This window comes from Erinaceus europaeus, chromosome 22, assembly GCF_950295315.1.
Source record: "Erinaceus europaeus chromosome 22, mEriEur2.1, whole genome shotgun sequence".
In the NCBI taxonomy this organism is placed as follows: Eukaryota; Metazoa; Chordata; class Mammalia; order Eulipotyphla; family Erinaceidae; genus Erinaceus; species Erinaceus europaeus.
Genome location: NC_080183.1, coordinates 4,818,227 through 4,844,961, shown reverse-complemented (window position 1 = coordinate 4,844,961; position 26,735 = coordinate 4,818,227). Strand labels below are relative to the sequence as shown.

Below are 26,735 nucleotides of genomic sequence, written 5' to 3'. Positions count from 1 at the left end.
CAGAGCGCTGCTCACCTCTGGCTTATGGTGGTACAGGGGATCGAACCTGGGACTTTGGAGCCTCAGGCATGAGAGTCTTCTTACATAGTCATTATGGTATCTACTCCTGCCCCTTTTTCTTTTTTTTACTGCCATTATGGTTAGCCGCTGGGGCTCTGTGCTGGCACTTTGAAGCCACCGTTCCCAGCGGCCATTTCTTTTTTCTTTTAATTTATGCTATCTACCCCGCCCATCTTTCTCTATGAAGCAAAGTAAACATTGAAAAAAGTCATCTTGGAAAGAGGAACTTACTTCAGCTTCTCTGCTTTAAACTGTTGGGTACAATCGTCAAATAGCTTCTGGTTCATCTCCATGAAGAGTTTCAGCGCGTTGTAGATCAGGCCGTGGATTGTTCTGCAAACAAAATGCACGTGAAGATCCGTGATGCTCCGTCTTCCTCTCGCGGCTTCCTGCCCGCCCCTCTCACAATCTACTTCCTCTCTTGACTCAGTCTCCCTTCCCTTCCCTTCCCTTCCTTATCCGCACCCGCTCCCCACCTTACACCCTCCAGGGTTGTCACTGGGGCCTGGTGCGCCTGCATTAGGAAACCGCTGCTCGTGGTGATGGTTGTCCCCCCTTTTCTTTCTCTTCCTCCCTCACCCCCCCCTCACTCATTGCAACAGAGAGAAGCCGAGAGGGCAAGAGACAACCTGCGGCACCACTCCACAGCTGGTGAAGCTTGCCCCTGCAGGTGGGAACCGGAGGCTTGAACCCGGGTCCTCGCTCCTGCGTGGTGAGTCCTGCAGGTTCTGTCAATGGTCCTGCACCGCCCTGGTTTTTGAATGAGAAGCCTGTAGCTCCCCAGGGCTTATTTCCCTAGCATCAGTCATGTGCCTGCTGGCTCCTTCACGTTCTCTTCAAGTTCAGTTTCCAGTCCTGGCTGATGGCAGCCGCCTCACTTGGAAACTGAACAGCGTGTGCCCAAACTTGAACAGAAAGAAGTCAGACAAACTTAAATGTCTACAGAACAGAAGAGGAAAGTTTTTTTTTCCTGCCTCCAGAGTTATTGCTAGGGCTCTGTGCCCGCACTACAAATCCACTGCTCCTAGAAGCCATTTTTCCCATTTTGTTGCCCCTGTTGTTGTTATTATTATTGCTGTTGTTGTTGGGTAGGACAGAGAGAAGAGGGTAAGACAGAGAGGGGTAGAGAAAGACAGACACTTGCAGACCTGCTTCACCACCTGTGAAGCAATCCCCCTGCAGGTGGGGGAGCTGGGGGCTCAAACTGGGATCCTTCTGCCAGTCCTTGAGCTTGGCACCACATGCACTTAACCTGCTGCACCACTGCCTGGCCCTCAGGAAACATCTTATTCTTTTTTAAAAAATAAATATTTATTTATTCCCATTTGTTGCCCTTGTTTTATTGTTGTAGCTATTGACGTCATCGTTGTTGAATAGGACAGAGAGAAATGGAGAGAGGAAGGGAAGACAGAGAGAGGGAGAGAAAGACAGACACCTGCAGACCTGCTTCACCGCCTGTGAAGTGACTCCCCTGCAGGTGGGCAGCCAGGGGCTCGAACCGGGATCCTTACGCCGGTCCTTGCACTGTGTCATGTGCGCTTAACCCGCTATGCTACCGCCCGACTCCTGAAACATTTTATTCTTTAAATGTCAGTTTCCTTTCAGTCTAATTGAGCAGGTAGAACAAAAAATTCCTGTACAACAAGCTCAATCAAGCCTTGGGCTCTCTGCCATTTGAGAGGGAGGGCCCAGTCAAGCCAGCAAGTGGCCCCTCCTGTCCTTCCCTTGTGGGGCAGTGAGGCCACCAAGAGAGATGTGGTGTGGTGCTGGGGTTAAGTCCTATGCCGGCAGAGGTATGCACTCCACCTGACCACACTCTGCCCCAGGAGTCAGAACTGCTTCCCAGGCCGCTTTGAAAGGGATGCAGGTCACATTTAGACAATGCTTCTTTCTCTGTAGGCACGGGGAGTCAGAGGTCCTGGCGGGCTGTCCTGTGCTGCTAAGAGCTCCAGGGCCTTAGCTGCCACCCATCTGCTTCCTAAAAGCTTGCTTCCAACAAGAGTCTACTGAAAGCAAACTCCAAACCCATTTTTATTACACGCTGGCTTATGGTGGTGCCAGGGATTGAACCTGGCACCTCAGAGTCTCAGGCTCAAAACTTCTGGCCTGAGAGGGGCAGCTGCTGCAGACACCAGCGAAGACAGTGCCGTGCGCACCAGCCAGGAGGCAGAGCAGTGACCGCGCCTCGTAACACACCGCAGACTCGATTGTCTTGGAGCATAACTGACACTCGGAGCTCACGCACGGCGGCTCCCGAGACAGAAGCTCCCTTACTTGTTCCAGTGGGTCTTGGAGTTGCGGTACAGGGACGGGAACATGATGGGCAGGATCTTGGCTGCGTTGTCACTGATGAGGCTCATGATGTACTCGTTATTCCAGTAGTACAGTGCTCTCTCGGCCACCTGGAAGGCAGGAAGTGCAGGAGTCGGCAGGACACCAAGTCATTATCTCTGCAGACCCACAGCCTGAGGTGCTGGAGCCACAAGAGGCCAAGCTGGATGCAGGGCGGGGGCCGGGGGAGGCGATTCCCCTCAGCCAAGCTGGATGCAGGGCTGGGGGCTGGGGGAGGCGATTCCCCTCAGCCAAGCTGGATGTAGGGCTGCAGGGTGGGGGGGGGGAGGGGAGGCAATTCCCCGCAGCACAAGCTTGTTGGGGGGGGGGGTGGCCGAGGCTTCCTGCCTTTGTGGAGCTTCCGTTCCAGTGGAGCAGACAGGGGGGGGGGTGGATGGGGGGGGGTGGGCACTGGGCTCAGCAAGTGAGGCAGCAGGGAGGGGAGGCTGGAGGAGGGGCACTGTCTCAGAGCTGAAGGAGCTGTCAGCTCGGGGTGTGAGAACTGCAGGGAGGTGGCCAATCTGGGTGATACGGAAAGTTGTGGGTGGGTTCCCCATTTCTCTTAACCTTTTAAACACATGCACAGCTGAAAGACTAGTGACAGTGGCAGCCACACCCAGGGTGTGACTGGATTAGGTGGCTGGGTGGGCCTGGGCCTGGGCCCTCCCACCAGATTCCACACTGTCCACACCCCACTTGCTCTGCTCTCTCTCTCTGCCGTGCCCACAGAGCAGCCCCGCAGCCATTCTGCTGAGCTGAGCGCCCACTGTGGTCTGGGGACACTGGCCTGGTGTGCACCTGTGGTCGGCAGCACGTGCCCGCACAAAGGGTGCCGACGACAGCACCCCGGCTCTGGGGCAAGGGGGAACCAGGCCCCACTCCCCAGAAGCTGCACCCCAGAGGGGACAGAGGCTCAGGGGGCACTGTGAGAATGGCTGGGCGCCAAAAATGTGATTTATCTCAAGGATAAATCCTTTAACTGTTTCAGTATACATGTGAAATAAGATCATTCAGAAAGTACACAACAGTCTGCGATGAGTGAGTATAAAGTTGATAATGAAACAGTGTCTACTTGGACTTAGATACCCTCCGCACCTACTTCATTACACTCCCCTCACTCACTCCCAAGCTCTCCTTATCAAAGCCAGGACTGCAAAAGCTGAAAAAGGGCAAGAGATGGGCATACTTTAACGATGACTCTTTAGTCACTATCAGGCCACCCCATCAGCTGGGTCCCTATTAGGGGAGTCCTGAGATTCCCAAACAGACATGATGGGCCTAGACCTAGAATAAATCCCTCTCTCCATTGTTACCGGTCATTTCTATCAGGAACAACACAATAGACCCCTTTGCGGGCCCCCATAGGACCTTGCCCCCAACTTGGATCAACAACAGTAGAGAATGTTCCATCCTCTGAAGGAAGGCTGGACAACATACTCTGTGCTACACCTGAGGAAGATGGTCCTGACATTGGGGCAGCTTGGAATGTTCCTACTCATGACCACAGAATGTGAGCTCAGATCTAGAGGGATGCAGAGGTCACATAGGCTCCTAAGCTTAACACAGGCCCCAGATCAGATTAGATCGATGGGGTTTATAGTAAACAATATTTATACACCTTTCCCATATTAGGGAGCTACTGTCTTCCCTGATCCAGCTTTCTGGTCCTTTTTCCAGCCATGACATCATCTCCCCAGACAATAACTTGGATCCACCTGCATATGAGATTTCAGGCTCAGGGGAAGAAAAAAAAAGAAAGAAAGAAAGAAAGAAAGAAAGAAAACTCTTATAGCCACAGGCCCTTTGGAATATAACTAAAATATGCCTACTAGCTACCTACAGAATGGAGACCAGCCCCCCAGCTCTTCATCTGCACTACTCTAGCCTTTAGGTTCATGATTAGTCAACAGTTTGTATGTATGTTAACTCTCTTTACAGCTGCCAGGTTCCAGATGCTAGCATGATGCCAACCAGACTTCCCTGGACAGACAACCCCCCAATGTGTCCTGGAGCTCTGCTTTCCCAGAACCTTGCCCCACTAGCGAAGGAGAGAGGCAGGCTGGGAGTATGGATTGATCTGTCAATGCCCATGTTCAGTGGAGAAGCAATTACAGAAGCCAGACCTTCCACCTTCTGCATCCCACAATGACCTTGGGTCCATACTCCCAGAGGGTTAAAGAATAGGAAAGCTGTCAGGGGAGGGGAGGGGATATGGAGTTCTGGTGGTGGGAATTGTGCGGAGTTGTGCCCCTCTTATCCTATGGTTTAGTCAATGTTTTCTTTTTATAACAAATAAATAAATAAGTAAATAAATAAAAATTTCTTTACAAAACTTAGAAGTGCACTGCTTACACAAAGAAAGATGAACTTGTGAAGGACACTGTTATATACTCAAATGAGAACAGAAATCTGATATTTGAAGTTCACTTGTTTTGCTGAGAAGCCTAAAAATATAAATAAATGTAAAATAAAAATATTTTATTTATTTCTTAGAAACAGGGAGAGGGAGAGAGGGAGAGAGGGAGAGAGGCAGAGAGAGATAGCAGAGCACTGCTCAGCTCTGGCCTATGGTGGTGCTGGGGACCAAATCTGGGACCTCAGAGCCTCCAGCACGAGAGCCCCTTGCATAAGGACTATGCCATCTCCCCGGTGCTCTGACTCACCTTTCATTTCCGACCCCACTTCTGTATTCAGAAATTTTGTATAAACAGCGGTCAGCACACCTCCTGTGTGCACTTTTCTCCCCCTGACCACACACCTCTGAAGAGATGCCCTGAAATACCCACTGGGCAAAGTGCAAAGTGACGATGTCCCAGCCATTCTGGAATTTATGCTGGGAAGAAACTGCACTAGCTCAGACCTGGCACGAGATGCCCTGGGCCCGGGGGTGAACGCGTCTGCAGCAACACAGGAGGGTATGTGCAACTCTGGGATCAGGGGTTCAGCAGGGGTGCCTGTGAGGGTATCAGGGCCTCCTGGGTGAAGGGGAGGCGTTGCCTGGGTCTGTGCTGGGTCTGGGGGCTGTGCTGACAGCCTTCTGCTGTGTCGCCTACTCTGGAGACCTCAGCTTTTCCTCGCCCTGTGTGTAAACTTTCACCATATCTCAAGGAGACGTGCGGCAGAATCACTGGGAACCAGGGTGGAGAGAGGCGTGACGGGTCTGAGAGGGTACCAGGGCGAGAGGGAGGTGACAGAAAACACCAGAGCTGCACAAACCCCTCCAGTCTTGTCAGGAAAGAAGAGGATCTGCGGGGGTGAGGTGGGGGCCTGGCACTGGAGCCTCGACAAACATGGGTGGCTTGGCGTAGACAGCAAGGCGTTAATGTACTCTGGAGCACGACGGTGACAGGGCAAGTTTTACAGAGAAGCCATCTTTCATGACTTGCTGAGAAATGTGCTCATGGTGTGGGCAAGAGGCCAGGGTGTGCTCTCTAGATCAAAGTCTTTTGGGGAAAGCGCAAAGCCCCCCAGGCCCATAGTTAGCAAACTGAATGTGCTGAGGAGACACTCCGAGCTGTGATGCTGTCCGTGCCCTTTCCTGTGGTGCCGGGGCCCAGGGCCAGGGCCCCATGCGCGGACGGCGTGCACTGCTGCTGACTGGCATTTCATTTGGAAACACAATGCAATCACACGCTTGAAATTCATATTCCACAAGAAGCAAAGGTGACCAGTACACCTGGGACCTGCCCCTTCCAGGCACTGCCGGGCCTTCCGCCCTGCCCCGCCCCGCCCCTCGTACCTGAAAGTGTGGGCTGGAGACGCACTTGGCTAACTGCCGGAACAGAGGCTCCATGATCTTCACGAACTCTGACGGCTCGATGACGTCTAGGATTTCTTCTAATTCATTTAAGAACATGACTTCTTTTGGACTATGAGTCTTTGGCCAGTATTTGAGCAGTGCCATCACCACCTGCAAGAGAAATACGGCCAGTGGCATCTTCTGTGCCCACCAGGAGAGAGGTGAGCCCTGTCTGCACACCACACCAGGCAGGCTTCTGCTTGTGGGGGGGTGAGGGACTCGGTATGGCACAGGGTGTCGGTATATTTTCAAATAGTCAGAAAAGAGATCTGATCTTAAGAACCCGAGAATCATAATTTAAATTTATTAGTCTGGACTAGCCATCGTTTCAGTAAGCGTCAGCTATTAGAGAAAAGAAACGGCAGCTCAGAGAGAGCAGAGAGAGCAAGACTGGCGGAGAAGCACAGAGCAGATGAACTCCCGCGAGTGTCTCAGGGCACAGACGGCCAGTGACAAGGGCACTGTGTTTCAAAATGACCCTCCACTTGGGGCCGGGTGCTGGTGCACCTGGTTGAGCGCACATGTTACAGTGCGCAAGGACCCGGGTTTGAGCCCCTGGTGCCCACCTGCAGGGGGAAAGCTTTGCGAGTGGTGAAGCAGGGCTGCAGGAGTCTCTCTGTCTCTCTCCCTCTCTAACTCCCCCTTCCTTCTCTATTTCTGGCTGAGTCTAGCCAATAAATAAATAAATAAAGATAATTAAAAAAAAAAAAGACCTGGGAGCCAGGACATAACGCAGCGGGTTAAGCGCACGTGGTGCAAAGCACAAGGACCAGTGTATGGAGCCTGGTTCGAGCCCCCGGCTCCCCACCTGTAGGGTGGTCGCTTCAAAAGCAGTGAAGCAGGTCTGCAGGTGTCTGTCTCTCCTCCACTCTGTCTTCCTCTCCTCTCTCTATTTCTCTCTGTCCTATCCAAGAACAACGGCATCAATAACTACAACAACAATAAATAATACAACAAGGGCAACAAAAGGGGATAAATAAATTATTAAAAAAAAAAAAAAAAGACCCTCCACAGACACTTGTCAACAGACAGGCTGTGTGTTGCTTCCAACTGCACTCCAACGACATCCAGAGACCTGAGCCAAGCTGGAGTGACCGACTCATGCTCAGCCCTGGACGGGTCACCTCCCCTCCCCTTGGTGGCTCAGAGGCCTTGTCAGAGACCGGGACTCAGCTGCCTCAGGTGCTGTGAGGACACGATCCTCGAATCCCAGTGGCTGCCTGAGGAGAGGGCGGGCTGCACGCGGCTCACCTCAAGGCCTGGACAGGACCCTCGGGAGCCCTGGCCTGTCGCCTCCGGCCACGTCAGGCAGGAAGGTTCCCCCTGAGCAACTTTTCTTTATGATCTTCCTGGAGCCTCCACGATCACCCCAGGGAGGCCCTACACCCAGCTGTCAGGCTTGACTCACCGTGGGCCACTGCTGCAGCTGGACTTCAGCTAGCGTGAGCCCCCAGCGCACGACAATGAGAGGGGAGGAAGGAAGAGAGGGAGAGAGGAGAGAGCGAGAGAACACAGTGCCAGGGATGAGCCAGGGCCCCCACACGGAAGGCTTGCTCTCTACCCACACAGCAGCTCTCGGGTCCCGTTGGCTTTATTAATGGAAAGTCAAATCACCATCACACCTGTCAGTCAGTGCAGTGGGGGCCAGAGAAGAGGGTGGAGACAGTTCACTGAGTCTCGCAGGGGCGGAAGTAGGATCTGCGTCCTGAGAGATGCGGGCGGGAGGTGGTGCTGGGGAGGGTGTCTGAGCAGGGAGCCCTAGCAGATGGCCCGCGCAGTGTAGACCAGTGAGTTCTTCGCCGTGCGGAGAAGGGTTGGGGCTGGCATCAGTGAGTTTCGTTACACCTTCCCCCCCCCCCCCCCCGTTTCTTTCTTTCTCATGTTCTCTTCTCAAGTAAAAACTTTCATCCTTTATTCTGGGGAAGACCTTCAAATACAGATGGAGGAATCAGGACATGTGCCACCGGGTAGGGTATATTTTTAAAAGACCTTTCCATTGTTAGTGCTGTCATAGTTTTCTTCCCTACTTAATATGCCTTCAGTTTAGATAAGGGGGACAAAACATTAAAGAGGATTAAAAAGAACTGTCTTCATGCTAAACTGGGTAAGTACTTTATGTGATGCTGAAGTCTGACACATTTGGCCCATTTCCTGGAGGCTTCCTGGGTTTCTGGTGGAGGTCGGCAGAGGCACACAGACTCCAGGGTACAAAGTACTGGGACTAGTCAGTCACTCTGGACGTGGGTGCTGGAGACATCAGGAGCTTAGGAGTGTGCTTGCTTGGGGTTTCCCTTGAATTTGTGGGTGAGAAGTATCAGAAGTTTAACAGGAGCCAGGTCAACTTAGCAGTGCAGTACACTCAGCATTTGTCGTGTATCTTCACTGCAAAAAACCCAATGTCATAAGGAAACAGAAAGAGGGAGTTGGGCGGCGGTAGCGCAGTGGGTTAGGCGCAGGTGGTGCAAAGCGTAAGGGTCCCGGTTCGAACCCCAGGATCCCCACCTGCAGGGGAGTCACTTCACAAGCGGTGAAGTGGGTCTGCGGGTGTCTTTCTCTCCTCCTCTCTGTCTTCCTTATCTCTCTTGATTTCTGTCCTATCTAACAACAATGACATTAATAACAACAATAATAACTACTACTACAATAAAAAAACAAGGGCAACAAAAGGGAATAAATATTAAAAAAAAAAAAACAGAAAGGGGAGGGGCTAGAGTTACAGTATCTACTTTTTTTTGGTATGATCTTTATTTATTTGATAGAGACTGCCACAAATTGAGAGGGAGGGAGACAGAGAGACACCTTTAACACTGCCTCACCACTTGCAAAACTTTTCCCTTGCAGGTGGGGACTGGGGGGGTGAGCCTGGGCCCTTGAGCACTGTAACATGTGCATTCAACCAGGTGTGGCACCACGGCCCTGCAGTATCTACTTTTGCTACTCTAACTTTTTAAAAAAAATATTTATTTATTCCTTTTTGTTGACCTTGTTGTTGTTGTTACTGATGTCGTTGTTGTTCGATAGGACAGAGAGAAATGGAGAGAGGAGGGGAAGACAGAGAGAGGGAGAGAAAGACAGACACCTACAGACCTGCTTCACCGCTTACCGCTTGTGAAGCGACTCCCCTGCAGGTGGAGAGCCCGGGGCTCAAACTGGGATCATTTCCGCCACGTACGCTTAACCCGATGCGATACCGCCCGACTCCCTTTTTTCTTTTTTATAGTTTGTTTGAGTGAATCTGTGCGAAACTCTGGCACATACTGTTCTGGGAACTGAACTCCAGATCTCATGCCAGCAAGTCCTGTGCGTAAACCACTGTACCATTTTCTGGCCTCCCAACAATACCTCTGGAAAGAGCACCCACTGAAACTTCCTACTTTAAGACAGAAAAAGAGAAGAACAGCTCTGAAGGCCCTTCTCTGGAGGAGGCGCAGACGGCCACCAAGCTGCTCGCCATCTACGTGAGCGTGGAAACGCAGACTGGGGGACGCGGGCCCCTGTTCACTCGGCAGGAAGGCTGGACTAAAGAAGCAAGTGACCAGTGTCGGCAAGGAGCCTTTGCACACTGCTGGTGGGAACGCAAAATGGTGCAGCTGCAGCGGGCAGCACTCAGGCCGAGCCTCAGAAAGCCGAAGTGACTCTCCACGGGACTCACAATCCCGCCTCTGGGTACGGACCTAACAGAACCGAGACCGGGGACTTGCAGAGCTAGTGCTCCCTGACTCCACAGCAGCGTTCCTCACAGGGCATTTTACTGACAGGGGAGTTGGGTAAACAAAATGTGGAGTCCAGAAATGGGGCTCCCCTCAGCTACGACAGTGGGTAGACTTCTGACACCCACCGCAAAGTGCAAGAGAGAGACCTCCTGAGCCCGCTTTGTCAGAGCCCTGCCGTGAGAGGACGAGTGCTGGCTGAGTCCCTTGTGGAGCCAGCGTGAGCTAGGGAGACAGCTGCTGCTGGAGTGGCGACAGGCTTTGGAAAACAGTGGGAACGTTTGCACAGCAGGGTGAAGGGCTTCATGCATGCACTCTTCAAAAGGGTAAATGGGATGAATGTTACGTTACATATACCCAGCATCTGAGAATTCCTAATTCTGTACAGCAGAGATAAGTGACCCACACCCTTCTAGTGGCTGGCTCTATCTATGGCCCTACCCTACCTCAGTAAAGTCTTTTTTTTTTTTTTTTTAAAGAAAGCTTTGTTTCTTTTTTAATTTTTTCTATTTATTTAATTAATTTATTTATTCCCTTTTCCTGTCCTTGTTGTTTTATTGTTGTAGTTATTATTGATGTCGTCATTGTTGGATAGGACAGAGAAATGGAGAGAGGAGGGGAAGACAGAGGGAGAAAGACAGACACCTGCAGACCTGCTCCACCGCCTGTGAAGCGACTCCCCTGCAGGTGGGGAGTCGGGGGCTCGAACCGGGATCCTTACACCAGTCATTGCGCTTTGCGCCACCTACGCTTAACCCGCTGCGCTACCACCCGACTCCCCTCAATAAAGCCTTATGGCAAAGTGCCCTCGTTGCTTCCATGGCACGTAAAGTGTCCTGCTTTTCAGTCTAGGCTATAATGGCCTCGCTTTCCATAAAGAAAAAATGCCAACAGGGAGTCAGGTGGTAGTGCAGCAGGTTAAGCGCAAGTGGTGCAAAGTGTAAGGACCTGCAGAAGGATCCTGGTTCGAGCCCCCAGCTCCCCACCTGCAGGGAGTCGCTTCACAAGTGGTGAAGTAGGTCTGCAGGTGTCTTTCTCTCCCCCTCTTCTCTCCATTTCTGTCCTATCCAACAACAATGACATCAATAACAACAATAGTAACTACAACAACAATAAAAAACAATAAGGGCAACAAAAGGGAATAAATAAATAAATACTTAAAAAAGAAAAAGAAAGAAAAAATGCCAACAAAGGTGCAAAACCAAATGCTGACTGGCAGCCACCTGGCGTCCCCGGAGTGCGGGACCATCAGACAGTAACAGTGTAATGCAGCAGCCCCCGGTCTGGGCAGCTGACGTCACACACACAGGTCGTCGAGCTGAGAGCTGGCACTCACCGGCCTCCGCCACCCTGGCCACAGCTGCTCAAGTGCTGCGTGTTCAAAGTCAAGTGCAGCAAGGGCTGCGACACACCAGGAGCTAGCCCGCCTGGGGACTGCAAGTTGCTGTGGGCCAAGAGACTGTGCAAACAGACACCTGCCCCAGCGCGGTGACAGTGACACGGAGTCCCACGCACACACGCACGCACACTGCAGAGGCGCGATGAGCTCGAGGCCCGCCAGGCCGTACTTACCGGCTCCGTGAGGGTGCTGTCCTTTTCTAGAAACTGCACCACACAGTAGGCCAGCTGCAAAGCAAGGGTGAAATGTCAGTGCCCCCTTCTGTGTGGAATGTGCCGTTTCTGCCAACATCACTGGAAATACCTTCCGTTAGGGAGACCAGATGGGGCACCAGGCGTGTCCCCGGGTCGGCAGCCTGGGCTCTGGCCCTCTAGTCTGGGCAGGACCCTGAGCAAGACCCTCGACAGTTTACGCTCCCGTTACCTGCGGGCAGTAAAGCACCCGGGGCCGGTCTTTTAGACTAACAGCAAGTTGGCCCAGGTCTGACGGGACTTTTTTGATGACCTTTTGGGAGACCGAAGAAGTAATGTGGCAGCAGGAAAAGCCCAATTGTTTTTTATTTCATCCTGAACTCCTGAATTACCCTGTCCTCCTACAAAACGGTGAGTGTGGTCACCACTTGGCTGCATGGATGGATATGAGCAGTAAACCAGGGAGGGGATGTGAAGGGGACCAGTCCCCAGGAAGCCCATGCCAACTCAAGCGGGACTCAAGATGCCGTATATCCTGAAGCGAGGCCTGCAGGAAGCCCTCTGCCTTCTTGTGTAAACTGGTCTGCCTGCCTGTCTGGTGGGGGTCCTTGGTGAGGCCTTCAGGGGCTGCCGTAAGTCTCCGCTGTGCAGCAAACAGAGAGGCTCAGTTGTTTACACTCACGCCTTCGAGTAAGAGCAAAGGAGACCCAACTCTTCTCTGCCTGCACAGCCAAGGAGCCAGGGAGTGACTGCATAGTGAGCACATTTTACTGGTAGTGTGACCAGCCTTCAATTACTTGCAAGTTTGTTTTTTAAATTTTTTATTTATTTATTTTTTAATTTTATTTATTCCCTTTTGTTGCCCTTGTTGTTTTTTTATTGTTGTAGTTATTATTGTTGTTGTCGTTGTTGGATAGGACAGAGAGAAATGGAGAGAGGAGGGGAGACAGAGAGGAGGAGAGAAAGACAGACACCTGCAGACCTGCTTCACCGCCTGTGAAGCGACTCCCCTGCAGGTGGGGAGCCAGGTTCGAACCGGGATCCTTATGCCGGTCCTTGTGCTTTGCGCCACCTGCGCTTAACCCGCTGCGCTACAGCCCGACTCCCCAAGTTTGTTTTTTTTAATTTGTTATTGGATAGAGACAGAGAGAAATTGAGAGAGAAGGGGGAGATAGAGGAAGAGAGACAGATAGACACCTGCAGACCTGCTTCACCGCCTGTGAAGCGACTCCCCTGCAGGTGGGGAGCCGGGGGCTCGAATTGGGATCCTTATGCCGGTCCTTGCGCTTTGCGCCACCTGCGCTTAACCTGCTGCACTACAGCCCGACTCCCTTGCTTCCAAGTTTTAAAAAGCCACAACTTACAAAGGCAGCTTCTTTGGCCACAAAGGCCTGCATGTGCCAGAAGCGCTAGATTTTTTTAAAACATTTTTTAATTTTTAAAAGTTATTTATTTTCCCTTTTGTTGCCCTTGTTTTTTTTTTTTTTTCTAATTGTTGTAATTGTTGTTATTGATGTAGTTGTTGTTGCATAGGGCAGAGAGAAATGGAGAGAGCAGGGGACGACAGAGAAGGGGAGAGAAAGACAGACACCTGCAGACCTGCTTCACCGCCTGTGAAGCGACTCCCCCCTGCAGGTAGGGAGCCGGGGGCTCGAACGGGGATCCTTATGCCGGTCCTTGCAATTCACGCCACGTGTACTTAACCCGCTGCGCTAGCGCCCAACTGCCTCGGAAGTGCTACATTTTAAATCCTACTGCATCCAAGTCCCTCCCACCCTCTCTCAGGGTCCCCCGCCCCACACTTGAAGTCATTGTAATGCTGCCCATCCTGGAGCGCTCCGACTTCCCGAAAAGGGACTTGTTTTTAGACATGCGTCCTTGCGGACATCACAGAAGCCAAAGCCGTCCGTGTGTGAAGGGAGGAGGTGAGGCTCTGGGCTGGAACCTGGGGACACGGCAAGCTGGGGTGAGTCTCACCTGTGGATGATAGACGCTCAGAGATTTCACTTTGTGCAAAGGCAGCAACACCTTCAGTAAGAAGGTCTTGTGCTCTTCTTTTAGCGGTAAGGCAAATCCGTTGATTATACTGTGGAAACAGAAGGCATTCAAAGTCTGGATATTTGTAGCGTCTCGATTTCAAGCAACCATTTTAGCTCCCCCCATATTTTATTTTATTTCATTTTATTTTATTTATTAATGAGAGGGATTGTAGGAGAGAGAAAGGACCAGACATCACTCTGGTACATGCGCTGCTGGGGATCAATCTTGGGACCTCATGCCTGAGACTTCAATGCTTATCCACTGCGCCACCTCCCAGCATGGACACCAGTAGGCACAACATGGAGGTCTTCGGGGAAAGGAGGGTGCCAGCAGTGCTACAGAAAGCAAAGGCAGGACACACTGACAGAAAGGAAGCACTCTTTCTCTACGGAGGCATAGTTGTCAGCTCTGAAAGTACAACTTTAAAATCTGGGGCCTGGGGAGATGGGCGGTGGCGCAGCGGGTTAAGCGCATGCGGCACAAAGCGCAAGGACAGGTTGTTAAGGATCTTGGTTCGAGCCCCCGGCTCCCCACCTGCAGGGGAGTCGCTTCAACACCGGTGAAGCAGGTCTGCAGGTGTCTGTCTTTCTCTCCTCCCTCTCTGTCTTTCCCTCCTCTCTCCATTTCTCTCTGTCCTATCCAACAACGACAACATCAATCATAACTAGAACAATAAAACAGGGGCAGCAAAAGGGAATAAATAAATAAATAAATCTGGGGCCTGCCAGGCATCCCCCAGAGCAGCAGGAGTCCTGGGGCAGAGCCACCTCCCTTACGCGGGGCTACAAAGTCTGGACAGAGGTCAGGGAGCAGGCATTACCTGCCTGGGGCCACTCAGCCAGTCAGGCGCCTTCTCCCCATGGTGCGGCAGTTAAGAGCCGAGTTGAGTGCAGTCAAAGCACGACTCTGTGAGATCTGACTTATTTCTGAATTACATCTCCAACAGCAAGGACCGTTTTTTTCAGAGCTGCAGGAGAGGATCACAGCCCCACCACACAGGACGGGCTCTTGGGACAAGCGCCGTCTGCGGCCCCAGAGGTGGCGCATCAGCACAGCTTTGGGTTTAGAAGCCTGAGGTCCCGAGTTTGATCCCCAGCACCCTGTGTGTCACAGTGATGCTCTGGTCCAATCTCTCTCTCTCTCATGAAATAAACCTTTAAAAAAAGGCAAGAATTCTGTATTTGCACAGCCTGGGAATCACCCCATTAAGCAAGAGTCTGCAAGTTCTTCCCTACAGAGCCCCTCAGGTGGTTTAGCTGCTGGTGGACATGGATTCCCCAGGAAAGGCAAGAAATGGGGCTGGGGGGCAGTGGGCACTGGGAGGGCTGACACAGCACAGTTGGGTTTGGTACGAAGGGGGCAAGGACGCCCACCACTCCCAGTTTGATGCCCCGTACAGCAAGTACCAGAGTGGTGCTCTGCTTCTTCTGTGACAGAAACAGAATATACTGGAAAACACCAATAGGCTGCTGATTTAGAGAAAATGAGAGCAAGCAAAACCTTTACTCAGATTAAGATAAAGAGATTTCCAAAAATGCTAACTCTAAGTATTTAGGTGAAAACTTTATAAGAGCTGAAGTCTGAAATTACTCAATGCTGCAGATCACAACACGTCACCTAGTCTCCTGGGTGTCAGGTACAAACCTCTTCAACGATAATGTGACTATTTTAGTCACCGCTCCCGAGGAAAGAACTGAGATGGGGTTTCCATAGCAATGCCGTGCGCCACGTACGGAAGCGTGCAGATGGCAGGGCCTGCCACACAGGGGAGCTGGATCGGAGGGCCCCCACCCACTTCATCAGCTAAGAGGCCACCTCAGCTCTGCAGAGAAGGGGTCACAGCCTTGCTGTGGGGAGGGGCCGGGGACTCAGCAGCTGCCCATGTTGGCACAAACCCCCTAGAAGCCAAGAACAGGCGACTCACCTTCCCAGTATCTCCAGTAATTCTGCTATGCCATTGTGATGCTCTGTTTCATAAATAAACCTGCAAAAAGCAGTCTGTCATTTAGAACTAGACACTGAGGGAACAGTTCCAAGACCAGCATCCTCTGGAAGACAGGCAGTGCAACCACCCCAGCTCCATGTCACTGCGAGCAGAGACCCCAGTACCTTCCTGCTGACTGCCCCACACTCTCTGAATCCCCTCTGTGGGGCCTCTGTGGGCCCTGGGTGATCAGCCTGAGGACAGGGACCAGGACTGTCACTGAATCCCGAGGGCTGGGGCCCAGCCTGGCATCTGTCCCATGCTTGAAACACAGCTGCTGAATAAACTGGAACAGGAGGGAGAGAGGACAGGGAAACAGGAAACACCTTCTGGAAGAAACTGTGCAGAAACGAGGGAAGGCCCATCCCAGAGGCAGGCTTTGCCATGGCGCACGCACGGCCTGACTGAGAGGCAGCAGCAGGTGCCAGTCTGCCGGGCAGAAACCATTCCTTTGGAGCTGGACTGGCCAAAGGCAAGAGCATGATGAGCAAGAAATCTCACCCTGGAGTTTCACTGTCCCCATTGGAGCAACCAGCAGAGCCTTTAAGAGGAAGAACTCAATCACAACCGGTGTGAAATACTCCAAGCGGCAGCGAGGTCTGGGCAGCCTGGCTGGTTCCCCTCAAGGGGAGCCCTCCTGCACCCAGTCACAGCCCCGAGAATGAGCGGCCACCATGCAAGTCCCTGCCTCCCTCTACACCACCCACACTGCGAAGTGTGCTGGGCGGTCCGGCGGGCCTTCAGGCTGTGTGCAGACCTGCCTTTGCTGGAGGCAAAGCACTGTGCTATCTCCCAGCCCCAGCCCCACAGCGCTCATTTTAAGCTATCCGAACCTGCTTTGATGAGAGAGAGAGAGAGAGAGAGAGAGAGAGAGAGCAAGAGCGAGCTCTCCTCACTTTTCCAGGAGACAAAGTGCACTAACTGCCAGGCTAGATGTTGCCTGGCACCGAGCCCCCAGGACCATGTCTCTGCACCTGCCTCCCTGGAGAGCTGCGGTTCTGGCTACCTCCGAGTCTGGGGGACCTGACTACTACAAAGTGGGCAGTGGTCTGTGTGATTCCAGCTGTGAGCCTCACTGCCTGACTGCCCAAGAGCTGCTAACTTTGAACAAGGACGACAAGAAGAAACTCAAGAAATGAAAAGGAAGGGCCAGGTAGTGGCGCACCTGGCCGAGTACACAATACAGTTTACAAGGACCCAGGTTCAAGCCCCTGGTCCCCACCTACAGGGGGAAAGCTTTGCTAGTGGTGAAGCAGGGCTGTGGGTGTCTGTCTCTTTCCCTCTCTACCACCCCTTTCTCTCTCAATTTCTGGCTGTCTCTAGCTCATTAATAAAGATAATAAAATATATTTTAAAAAAGAAATGCAGAGGGTTGGGTGGTTGTGCACCAGGTTAAGCGCACATGGCGTGAAGTGCCAAAGGCCAGCATAAGGATCCTGGTTTGAGCCCCGGCTCCCCATCTGCAGGGGGGTGACTTCACAAGTAGTGAAGCAGGTCTGCAGGTGTCTGTCTTTCTCTCCCCCTCCTCTCTCCATTTTTCTCTGTCCTATCCAAAAAGACAGTAACAACAACAACAACAACAAAAAAGGCCTCGAGGAGCAATGGATTCACCAAGCCCCAGTGACAACCCTGGAGGCAATAAAACAAACTAAGAAATACAAAGGAATTTCATGTTCAGATTAGGCTGAACCAGGTCTACTTGAATATTCTATATACAAGATGCACAGACGTGTTAAGCAGAAGTTGGAGGAATTGAAAGGGTGCCTCCAAGTCTTTCTCCTGGTTTTCTCTCAGATGTGGTGGGCAGAGATGTACTGAGGGGAGGCTGCCAGCAATGCCGAAAGCTGACTGGGCTTCTTCAGATGGTCTAGGTCAGGAGAGAGAACTACAGACAAGGCAGAGAAACAGAACCACACTCCAGCACTGCTGAGCGACTTGGATTAACACTGCAAGAACCTTAGCTACTAAGGTTCTTTGCAGCAAGAGGAACTCTCCTTCAGAGCAGTTCATGTGGGACTCTACTAAGTACAGGTTCCGCCCTGGAGGGCGATCCCTTCAGGCCTAGCAGAGAGCATTCACACTGGGCCTGCCCTGGGCTGCTCCAGCGAGTGATGGACACTGCTGGCAGCTGAGCACATCAGCCAAGCGACTGTCTTCGTAATAAGGAAGTGTGGCACCAGGACCAATATAAAGTAGGGAGCCGGCATTCAGGAAACCAGGCCACCTCAGAGTCCAGTGGGTGTGCCCAGTCCAGGCCCCACTGCACACATGGGCTGTGGAGAGCCGAGAAGAGGTCCCAGGCACACCAGGAGCAGCTGAAGGCTGCAGCATGGAGACAGATATGGAGATAAAGGAAGGTCAGGCACGAACGATGCAGCAGGACCAGACTCGGGCAGTAGGGCTGGGCTGGGGGCTGACGGAGGGGACCCGGGGCAGGAACCCGAGGGGCGTGTTCCAGACTGGGGTGAAGCTTCCCGCCCCTCTGCCTGTCTCAGCTCTCTCCTCCTTTCTTGTGTCCCCGTGGGGTGCTCAAGAGGAGGCCCGTGCCATTGCGCTGTCCCTGCAGCAGACGGCATGACTCCTGGGCTTTCTTGCCCCCAGGTGAACGTCACCACACGAGTCACCTGTGGTTAGGACTCTTGAGGTCAGTTGCCCCGAGAGGTGAGCACCACAGACAGACTGCTCAGTGGGTGCACTTTCCAGGGGGCTAAGAGGCCACACCGAAGGCCCTTCCCACAAGTGACGCTGCCATCGTGGCCCTGGGCATGAAGGTGGCCTGGGTGACGCTGAAGTAGTCACAGTGCCTTTCCTCAGAGCAGGCCGAGGCTCTCCTGGTGAAGGGTCTTCCCAGAAGCCAGAAGCCAGAAGCCTGGGGGGTGGAGAGGCAGGACTTGTGGGGGAGGAGGACCAAACTGGGCAGGTGTGGGGGCGACCTCAGGAAGCCAGAGCTCGTCAGGAGCCTCTCTGGGCCCAGTGGTGCAGGACTGCAGGAGTTTCGGGGTGTCAAGACCAGACCAACCTAAGAGGCGGGGATCTGAGTGGAGTAGGTGGTGGTGAGTGTGTGTGTATATGGGGGGGGTCAGGGAACAGGGGAGGGGAAGGCTGGGCAAGGAGACCAACTGAGTAATGACCATCACCAACTTACCTATAAAATATATTATTTATCTGTTTTCTGATGTAAGCTCTTAAGCCCAAGAATTTCCCATAGATTCTGTGAAGGGTAGTTTTAAGAAAATCTCTCTCGCGGGGGTCTTCACTGTCGAAGAGCTCTAAAAGCTGCAAGAAAGAGACACTTGGTGACGTGGCCGTGTCTCCCTTCAGGGTAGGGCTTCTGTGGCTTTAGGTAAACTGCACTTACCTGCAATACAAACTTCTGATCAATGTATTTCTTCGCTATATTAGGTTGGAAATCTGGAGACTCTAAAAATCTTAAGAAAAACTCATAAACAAGCTAGGAGGAAAAAAAGAAAACGGTGAGTCAAACACCACAGGATTTTATTAGGCGGAGGTTAGAACAGACCGTGAGTCAAATCTCTGTCTGCAAAAGTGTGGCTTTTCTCCTTAAAAAAGCCACAACATACCTACAGCATTAGTGCCAAATTACAGGCTTAGATATCTGTGTAATTGGTGATGGCAACTGTTTCATTTACTAAGAAGCAACCAGTAGACCCTATGTGGCACTCGATGAGATGATTTCCAGGTAGCTGCCACCCGTGCCTGACTCTGGGTGCCGTGTGGGGCGGGGGCGTGTGTTCTGCACTGCGGCTGCCACCCAGCACCCAGGACACGAGGGAGGCTTCTGCTGAAACGGCGCTCGCCGGGGCTCTTTGGATCAGGTCCTGAAGGCTGTCTCACCACTTGCTCCCCTCCTGTGGCAGCTGTGCTGGTCTCTGTGCCCACCCCATCTCTCTCCTCCCCTGCCATGTCACCTCTCTCCTCCCCTGCCATGTCACCTCTCTCCTCCCCTGCCATGTCACCTCTCTCCTCCCCTGCCATGTCACCTCTCTCCTCCCCTGCCATATCACCTCTCACCTCCCCTGCCATGTCACCTCTCACCTCCCCTGCCATGTCACCTCTCTCCTCCCCTGCCATGTCACCTCTCTCCTCCCCTGCCATGTCACCTCTCTCCTCCCCTGCCATGTCACCTCTCTCCTCCCCTGCCATGTCACCTCTCTCCTCCCCTGCCATGTCACCTCTCTCCTCCCCTGCCATGTCACCTCTCACCTCCCCTGCCATGTCACCTCTCACCTCCCCTGCCATGTCACCTCTCACCTCCCCTGCCATGTCTCCTCTCTCCTCCCCTGCCATGTCACCTCTCTCCTCCCCTGCCATGTCACCTCTCTCCTCCCCTGCCATGTCACCTCTCTCCTCCCCTGCCATGTCACCTCTCTCCTCCCCTGCCATGTCACCTCTCTCCTCCCCTGCCCTGTCACCTCTCTCCTCCCCTGCCATGTCACCTCTCTCCTCCTCTGCCATGTCACCTCTCTCCTCCCCTGCCATGTCACCTCTCTCCTCCCCTGCCATGTCACCTCTCTCCTCCCCTGCCATGTCACCTCTCTCCTCCCCTGCCATGTCACCTCTCTCCTCCTCTGCCATGTCACCTCTCTCCTCCCCTGCCATGTCACCTCTCTCCTCCCCTGCCATGTCACCTCTCTCCTCACCTGCCATGTCACCTCTCTCCTCCCCTGCCATGTCACCTCTCTCCTCCTCTGCCATGCCACCTCTCTCCTCCTCTGCCATGTCACCTCTCTCCTCCCCTGCCATGTCACCTCTCTCCTCCCCTGCCATGTCACGTCTCACCTCCCCTGCCATGTCACGTCTCACCTCCTCTGCCATGTCACCTCTCTCCTCCCCTGCCATGTCACGTCTCACCTCCTCTGCCATGTCACCTCTCTCCTCCCCTGCCATGTCACCTCTCTCCTCCTCTGCCATCCCATCTCTCTTCTGCCATCATGTCACCTCTCTCCTCCCCTGCCATTCCACCTCTCACCTCTTCTGCCATGTCACTTCTCTCCTCCCCTGCTATGCCACCTCTCTCCTCCCCTGCCATGTCACCTCTCACCTACCCTGCCATGTCACCTCTCTCCTCCCCTGCCATGTCACCTCTCTCCTCCCCTGCCATGTCACCTCTCACCTCCCCTGCCATGTCACCTCTCTCCTCCCCTGCCATTCCACCTCTCTCCTCCCCTGCCATGTCACCTCTCTCCTCCCCTGCTATGCCACCTCTCTCCTCCCCTGCCATGTCACCTCTCTCCTCCCCTGCTATGCCACCTCTCTCCTCCCCTGCCATGTCACCTCTCACCTCCCCTGCTATGCCACCTCTCTCCTCCCCTGCCATTCCACCTCTCACCTCCCCTGCTATGCCACCTCTCTCCTCCCCTGCCATGCCACCTCTCTCCTCCCCTGCCATGTCACCTCTCTCCTCCCCTGCCATGCCACCTCTCTCCTCCCCTGCCATGTCACCTCTCCTCCCCTGCCATGTCACCTCTCACCTCCCCTGCTATGCCACCTCTCTCCTCCCCTGCCATTCCACCTCTCACTTCTTCTGCCATGTCACCTCTTCTCCTCCCCTGCTATGCCACCTCTCTCCTCCCCTGCCATGTCACCTCTCTCCTCCCCTGCCATGTCACCTCTCACCTACCCTGCCATGTCACCTCTCTCCTCCCCTGCCATGCCACCTCGCACCTCCTCTCCCATATATCTTTCACCTCACGAATGCCTTTGAAGGCACAGATGCAGGTGAGGCTGGGTGTGAAGTGGCAACAACAAGCACAAGGACTGGCAATGACTGCAGGCTCACTCCTCACTCCTGAGCCAAGAGCACTGACCGAGGGGCCCTTCTGCATCCTTGTAGTTTGCACAGAGCAGTCAAGAAAACAAACAAAAGGCTGAGGATTCTCTCGTCGGTCACACAGGATGGAGAAGGCCACACACACACTGAGCACCCCGCCCGGCTGCAGCCCCCACGGAGGTACCTGCAGGTGAGGCCAGGCTGCTTCCAGAGTGGGCTCGTCTTCCTCTGGGTCAAACTCTGCTCCCGTGGGGTTGGAAGAAGGTGGTAATGTTCGAAACATGTTAACTGCAAACTAAAACCCAAATTCTATGGTCATGGCCAGGACAGTGAAAATACAGAGTATATTTAAAACAAACAAACAAACAAACAAACAAAACCCCAAGTAACCCCAGTGATGTGTGGCCATGGTGTGAAAGCAGGGTGTTCCCCCGATCCTGGCCACGGCCACAGGGGTGCCAGAAGATGCGGCAGAGGTGAGACTCCAGGAGGGATGGGGGCCCAGGGCCCAGGGCCCAGGCTGCTCTTGGAGCGGCAGAACCAAGGGACCGGGGCATTCCGAGAAGGGCTGCACCTGCCCAGCCGGGCCGCTTCTGTCTGTCTGGACTCACAGAGAAATGCCCAGAGTTCTCTCTGGCATGTGGGTGACTCTCCTGTGGGACTTCCCTCTTCTCCGACCCAGCTCCATCTCAACCTCACAAAGACCAGCAAGATTCATAGAAGATGCTTTCTATATAAAATCTAGAATTCTGGGCCGGGCAGTGGCGCACCTGGTTGAGTACGCATACCCCAGTGCGCAAGGACCCAGGTTCAAGCCCCTGCTCCCCACTTGCGGAGGGAAAGCTTCACAAGTGGTGGGGACCAGGGCTGCAGGTGTCTGTCTCTGTCTCCTTTCCTTTCTAGCAGCCCCTTCCCTCTCAATTTCTGGCTGTCTCTGTCAAATAAGTAAAGATAACAAAAAAACTTTAAAAAATCTAGAATTCTTTAACGGTTAAGATACAAAGCTAACCTTTGGTGTACTGCACCCAAGTAAAGGACTCAGGGTGGGGGAGGCTCTCGGGTGCTGGCGCAGGAGGACTGAGGCTGAGGGTGAGTGTTTTGCAGAAACTAAGAAGATTTTACAGGGTGGTTATTAAAAGATTTTGCATAGCGGTTACGCAGAGATTCTCATGCCTGAGGCTCCAGAGTCCCAAGTGTCAAACCCCCACACCACCATAAGCCAGAGCTTAGTGGTCCTCTGGTTAAAAGAAAAAAAAAAAAAGATTTGGCACATGTATCAACATCTGTATTTACTATATACCATTAATCTGGCAGTAAAAAGAAAAGTTAAACTTTTAAAAAATATCTATTTATTTTCCCTTTTGTTGCCCTCGTTGCTTTATTGTTATAGTTATTGTTGTTGTTACTGATGTCATTGTTGTTGGATAGGACAGAGAGAAATGGAGAGAGGAGGGGAAGACGGTGGGGTGGGGTGGGGAGAAAGACAGACATCTGCAGACCTGTTTCACTGCCTGTGAAGCGACTCCCCTGCAGGTGAGGAGCCAGGGGCTCGAACCGGGATCCTTATCCGGTCCTTGTGATTAGCACCGTGTGCGCTTAACCCGTTGCACTACCGCCCGACTCCCTAAAAGTCAAACTTCTAAAGTAAAGCACAATACACACTGACGAGTTAGCCATAGGCACTTGGAAATTTAGTATTTCAGATTTTCAAGTTATAAACTTTTTTTTTTCTTTTTTTTTCCCGGAAGGGGAAGCCTGGGAGCTGTGGCTCACTTCAGTTATAATACAACGTCAACGGCTCCCCTGCTAAGTCCTCTAGCCGGCACCCAGACGACCACAGCAGTTGGATCATGAGTTATGCATGTGTCCTTTGAGCAATGCCCTTTGCAGACCCAGCACTGTGTGGACGGAGTGGGGCTCAGAACGGAGTCGGCATTGCAGTGACAGGGCGGGGTAGCAGGGGCTGGCTCTGTCTTACCTCCTAAAGACACGGGGCTCTTGGTGTGGGACTGTCCCCTTGTAATCTTAGAAACTATTATGAAAACACTAATAAAAGGGCGGGGGAGGGGCCTGGTGGTGACGCACCTTACAGAGCACAAGGCCTGGGTTCAAGCCCCCGGCCCCCACCTGCAGGGGGAAAGCTTCACAAGTGGTGAAGCAGGGCTGCAGGTGTCTCTGTCTTTCTCCCTCTCTCTTGATTTCTGGCGGTCTCTATCCAAATAGATAAATAAGTAAAGGGCAGGGGAGGGAGAGTGGTACTCTTCAGCTACTGGACATGAGGCCGGGAAAGGCGGAGAACTCGCAGTGGAGAGGCAACCAGGCGGGGCCGCACCCCCTGCCTGCAGAGTGCCACACTGGGCTTGGAGGAAGGGCCGGGGGAGCCCAGCAAGAGAGGAGGCTGCCATTCACTAGATTCCAGAGGAGGCAGCTGCAGCGAGAGAGAAGTCGACGAGGCTTCCCACTAGACCATTGATCTACACACGTGTGAGAGAGAACCAGAGCAGCCCAGGACTCACCCAGGGTGGGCAGACTGGAGAGGGCCCTAGGTCATGGAGCACTGGGTTCTGAGTCCAAAGGGGCCTTGTCTCCGTAGGGGAGGGAAGTCAGCAACAGAATCGCTATGGCTTTGGTCATTCCAAAGCCAACGAAAAGCAAAATCTAAAAGGATCAAACTGTATGCAGACAGCTGCATCCCTGACAATCTCAAGACGACGACAGGGAAAGGTGAGGCCGCAGCACTCAGCAAAGCAAGAGTCAGAGAGAGAGGCGCGCAGGGAGAACCCGAGATGTGCACAAGAACCGGAAATGTGCTTTGCGGGGAGAAGAAAAGCCACTTGGATGGGCCGGTCTGGGCTCACAGGCTGCTGGAGCCGCCGGGGCTTGTGCGCACGCCTGGGTGGTGATCCAGCGTCTCAGACAGATACAACTCTGTCTTATAAAGAAGTCCAAAAGCAGAGTCGGGTGGCAACGTGTGGAGATACGAAAAGATAGGAAGCGACCAGATGACACCTGAAGCAGGAAGGCAGACGGCACGCTGTGAGGGGCACGAGAGAGGAAGGACGGGGCAAAAGACACAGGTCAAGAGGCAAAGGTCAGACACTTATCCCAACATGGTGGGACAGTAACAAGCAACTGCAAACACAAAAGAAACGGAGGAGAGGACAACACAGCACAGCACGACCAAACTGCACGGAGGCCCACGTGGGCAGCACCGAGAGATCGCCACGGATCGCCACGGTGGAGCAGTGCACCAGTGACTCTCCCTTCTCTCTTGAACTGCCCGGTTTCCCTCCCCGGCCTCTCCCTTACGTATATAGAATAAAAAACTGGGTCAGCGAAGCCGCTCAATGCTATAGCGAGCACGCTCAAAACCCCAGGCTCCCTCCTTGTGACTATTCAGAGCAGATTTGTTTAAAAGTCAAGGGATGGATAAGCGATGGCATTTCCACACAATGAGATGCCACCGAGCGATTCAATGAACAAGACCTCGACACACCGACAGCGACAGCGCGGATGAGTCCCGAGCACACCACACTCAGTGGAGAAGCCGCGCTCAAAGGCTACATGTGGCTGGACGCAGTAAGGACAGCGGGATGGACTGGAGACCAGACTGGCCGTCTCCAGGCACGGCGGGTAGGGGCACAGCTCCGCCAGCACAGAGAAAAGTTCTGAGACCAACAGTGACTCTGTGTCTTGACTGGTGGTGCTGACCTGTCAATATGACTCATCAGGTCTCGGAGAACTGCTCACCAAAAAGAACGAGCCCTGCGGTATGTAAACTAAAAAATTAATTTAAAAATGACACACAGATTTATTAGTCTGTGAGTCCCCAAGAGCAGAACTATTCATGAGCAGAATTGTTCATGTCTGAATAATTTCTCCTCTGTGCCCCCAAACCAAGAGATGAAGATAAAGCGTCTACCCAGCAGACCCCTCCTCCCCCAAGTTTCTGAAAGAGCTGCCCAGAGGTGGGTGGGCGCAGGTGGGACGGAGAGGGGTGCGTGAGGAAAGCAGTGCCGACTTTCATTTTGCATGCTTGTGTTCCTTTTTAAGATTTTATTTATTTATGAGAAAGACAGGAGGAGAGAGAAAGAACCAGACATCACTCTGGCACATGTGCTGCCGGGGATAAAACTCAGGACCTCACGCTCGCGAGTCCAAAGCTTTCCCACTGCGCCACCCCCCGGACCACGACATGCTTGTGTTTCTTTCATGTCTTATCCCAAGAGCACGTGGCTGTTTAGTCTTAAAGACATCAAAATAAACAAAGGGATTCCTCGTGCAATCATGAGACGAGGCCTGGCAGTAGGGAACTCTCACCCTGAAAATTCTGGGTCCAGGGAGACAGCACAGCAGTTCTGCAAAAAGACTTCCATGCCTGAGGCTCCGAGGTCCCAGGTTCAATCCCCAGCTGCTACCATAAGTCAGAGCTGGGAGTTGGGTGGTAGCACAGCGGGTTAAGCGCGTGTGGCGCAAAGCGCAAGGACCCCGGTAAGGATCCTGGTTCAAGTCCCCGGTTCCCCACCTGCAGGGGAGTCGCTTCACAGGCGACTTTCTCTCCCCCTCTTCTCTCCATTTCTCTCTGTCCTACCCTACAACGACGGTATCAATAACAGCAACAACAATAACTAGAACAATAAAACAACAAGGGCAACAAAATGGAATAAATAAATAATAAAAAACAAAACCATAAGTCAGAGCTGAGCAGGGTTCTGGGAAAATAAAAAAAAAATCTGTCTTTCCCTATTGTCACTGGTCTCAGCAGGAGAGGGGAAGCTCACACAGGTGGCCACTGATTCCACCACATTTACATTCTGCCTACGTGTGTGTGCGTACGTGTGTGTGCTGGGGCCTCAGGGTACAAAACAGCACTACTCTGCTCCAAGACCCAGGGAGTTTCCCTTGGAGGTGCGGGGCTTTGGACCTGGGGTCTTGCACTTGACAGGAATACCATCTATCAAGTGTGTTTGTTCCTGGCCCCGGCAGGGTGAGGTTTTTTTTTTTTATCATTAATAATTGATAACCAGGGTTATCAGTTATTTATTTTCCTTCAAGTGACATTCTTTTTTTTTAAAAAAAAAAAATTTTATTTATTTATTTTCCTTTTTGTTGTTCTTGTGACATTCTTATTTTACATTTTTAGAATGTGCCTGCTAACCCCTCATGACTAATCTGAGAAGGATGATCTGTTCATTTGCCAGTCCTTCCTCAGGTCAAAGGACTTCCCTGAGAACCACGGCCACACTACAACCTGGCTTTGCTGTTTATTTTTAGCTGAAACGTGCAGAAACTTTCCTTTATTTTTCATTTACTTATTTATTTATCTTAAGCCAGAGCAGCACTGCTCAGCTCTGGTTTATGGTTCTGGTCTCAGGCACGGAAACTGTCTGCATAACCTTCATGCTGTCTCCCCAGCCCCTTCGGAGGTGT

The 26,735-nt window shown here is 52.7% G+C and overlaps 1 protein-coding gene across 10 annotated transcripts in view; it reads right to left on the bottom strand.

The window, feature by feature from the left end:
• Positions 1-26,735, bottom strand: part of PPP2R5C (protein phosphatase 2 regulatory subunit B'gamma) — a 146,040-nt gene that overhangs the window by 16,585 nt on the left and 102,720 nt on the right. For 8 of the 10 annotated variants that reach the window (XM_060181045.1, XM_060181038.1, XM_060181040.1 and 5 more), the window contains 9 exons: positions 21,490-21,600; positions 18,873-18,965; positions 18,660-18,790; positions 15,455-15,514; positions 13,468-13,576; positions 11,473-11,526; positions 6,131-6,301; positions 2,335-2,462; positions 292-393 (listed from right to left, as the gene is read on the bottom strand). In XM_060181045.1, the coding sequence (XP_060037028.1) occupies positions 292-393; positions 2,335-2,462; positions 6,131-6,301; positions 11,473-11,526; positions 13,468-13,576; positions 15,455-15,514; positions 18,660-18,790; positions 18,873-18,965; positions 21,490-21,600 (959 nt within the window). The remainder of the gene's footprint in view (positions 1-291; positions 394-2,334; positions 2,463-6,130; positions 6,302-11,472; positions 11,527-13,467; positions 13,577-15,454; positions 15,515-18,659; positions 18,791-18,872; positions 18,966-21,489; positions 21,601-26,735) is intronic. The other 2 variants (XM_060181042.1, XM_060181039.1) reach the window with 2 other exon arrangements.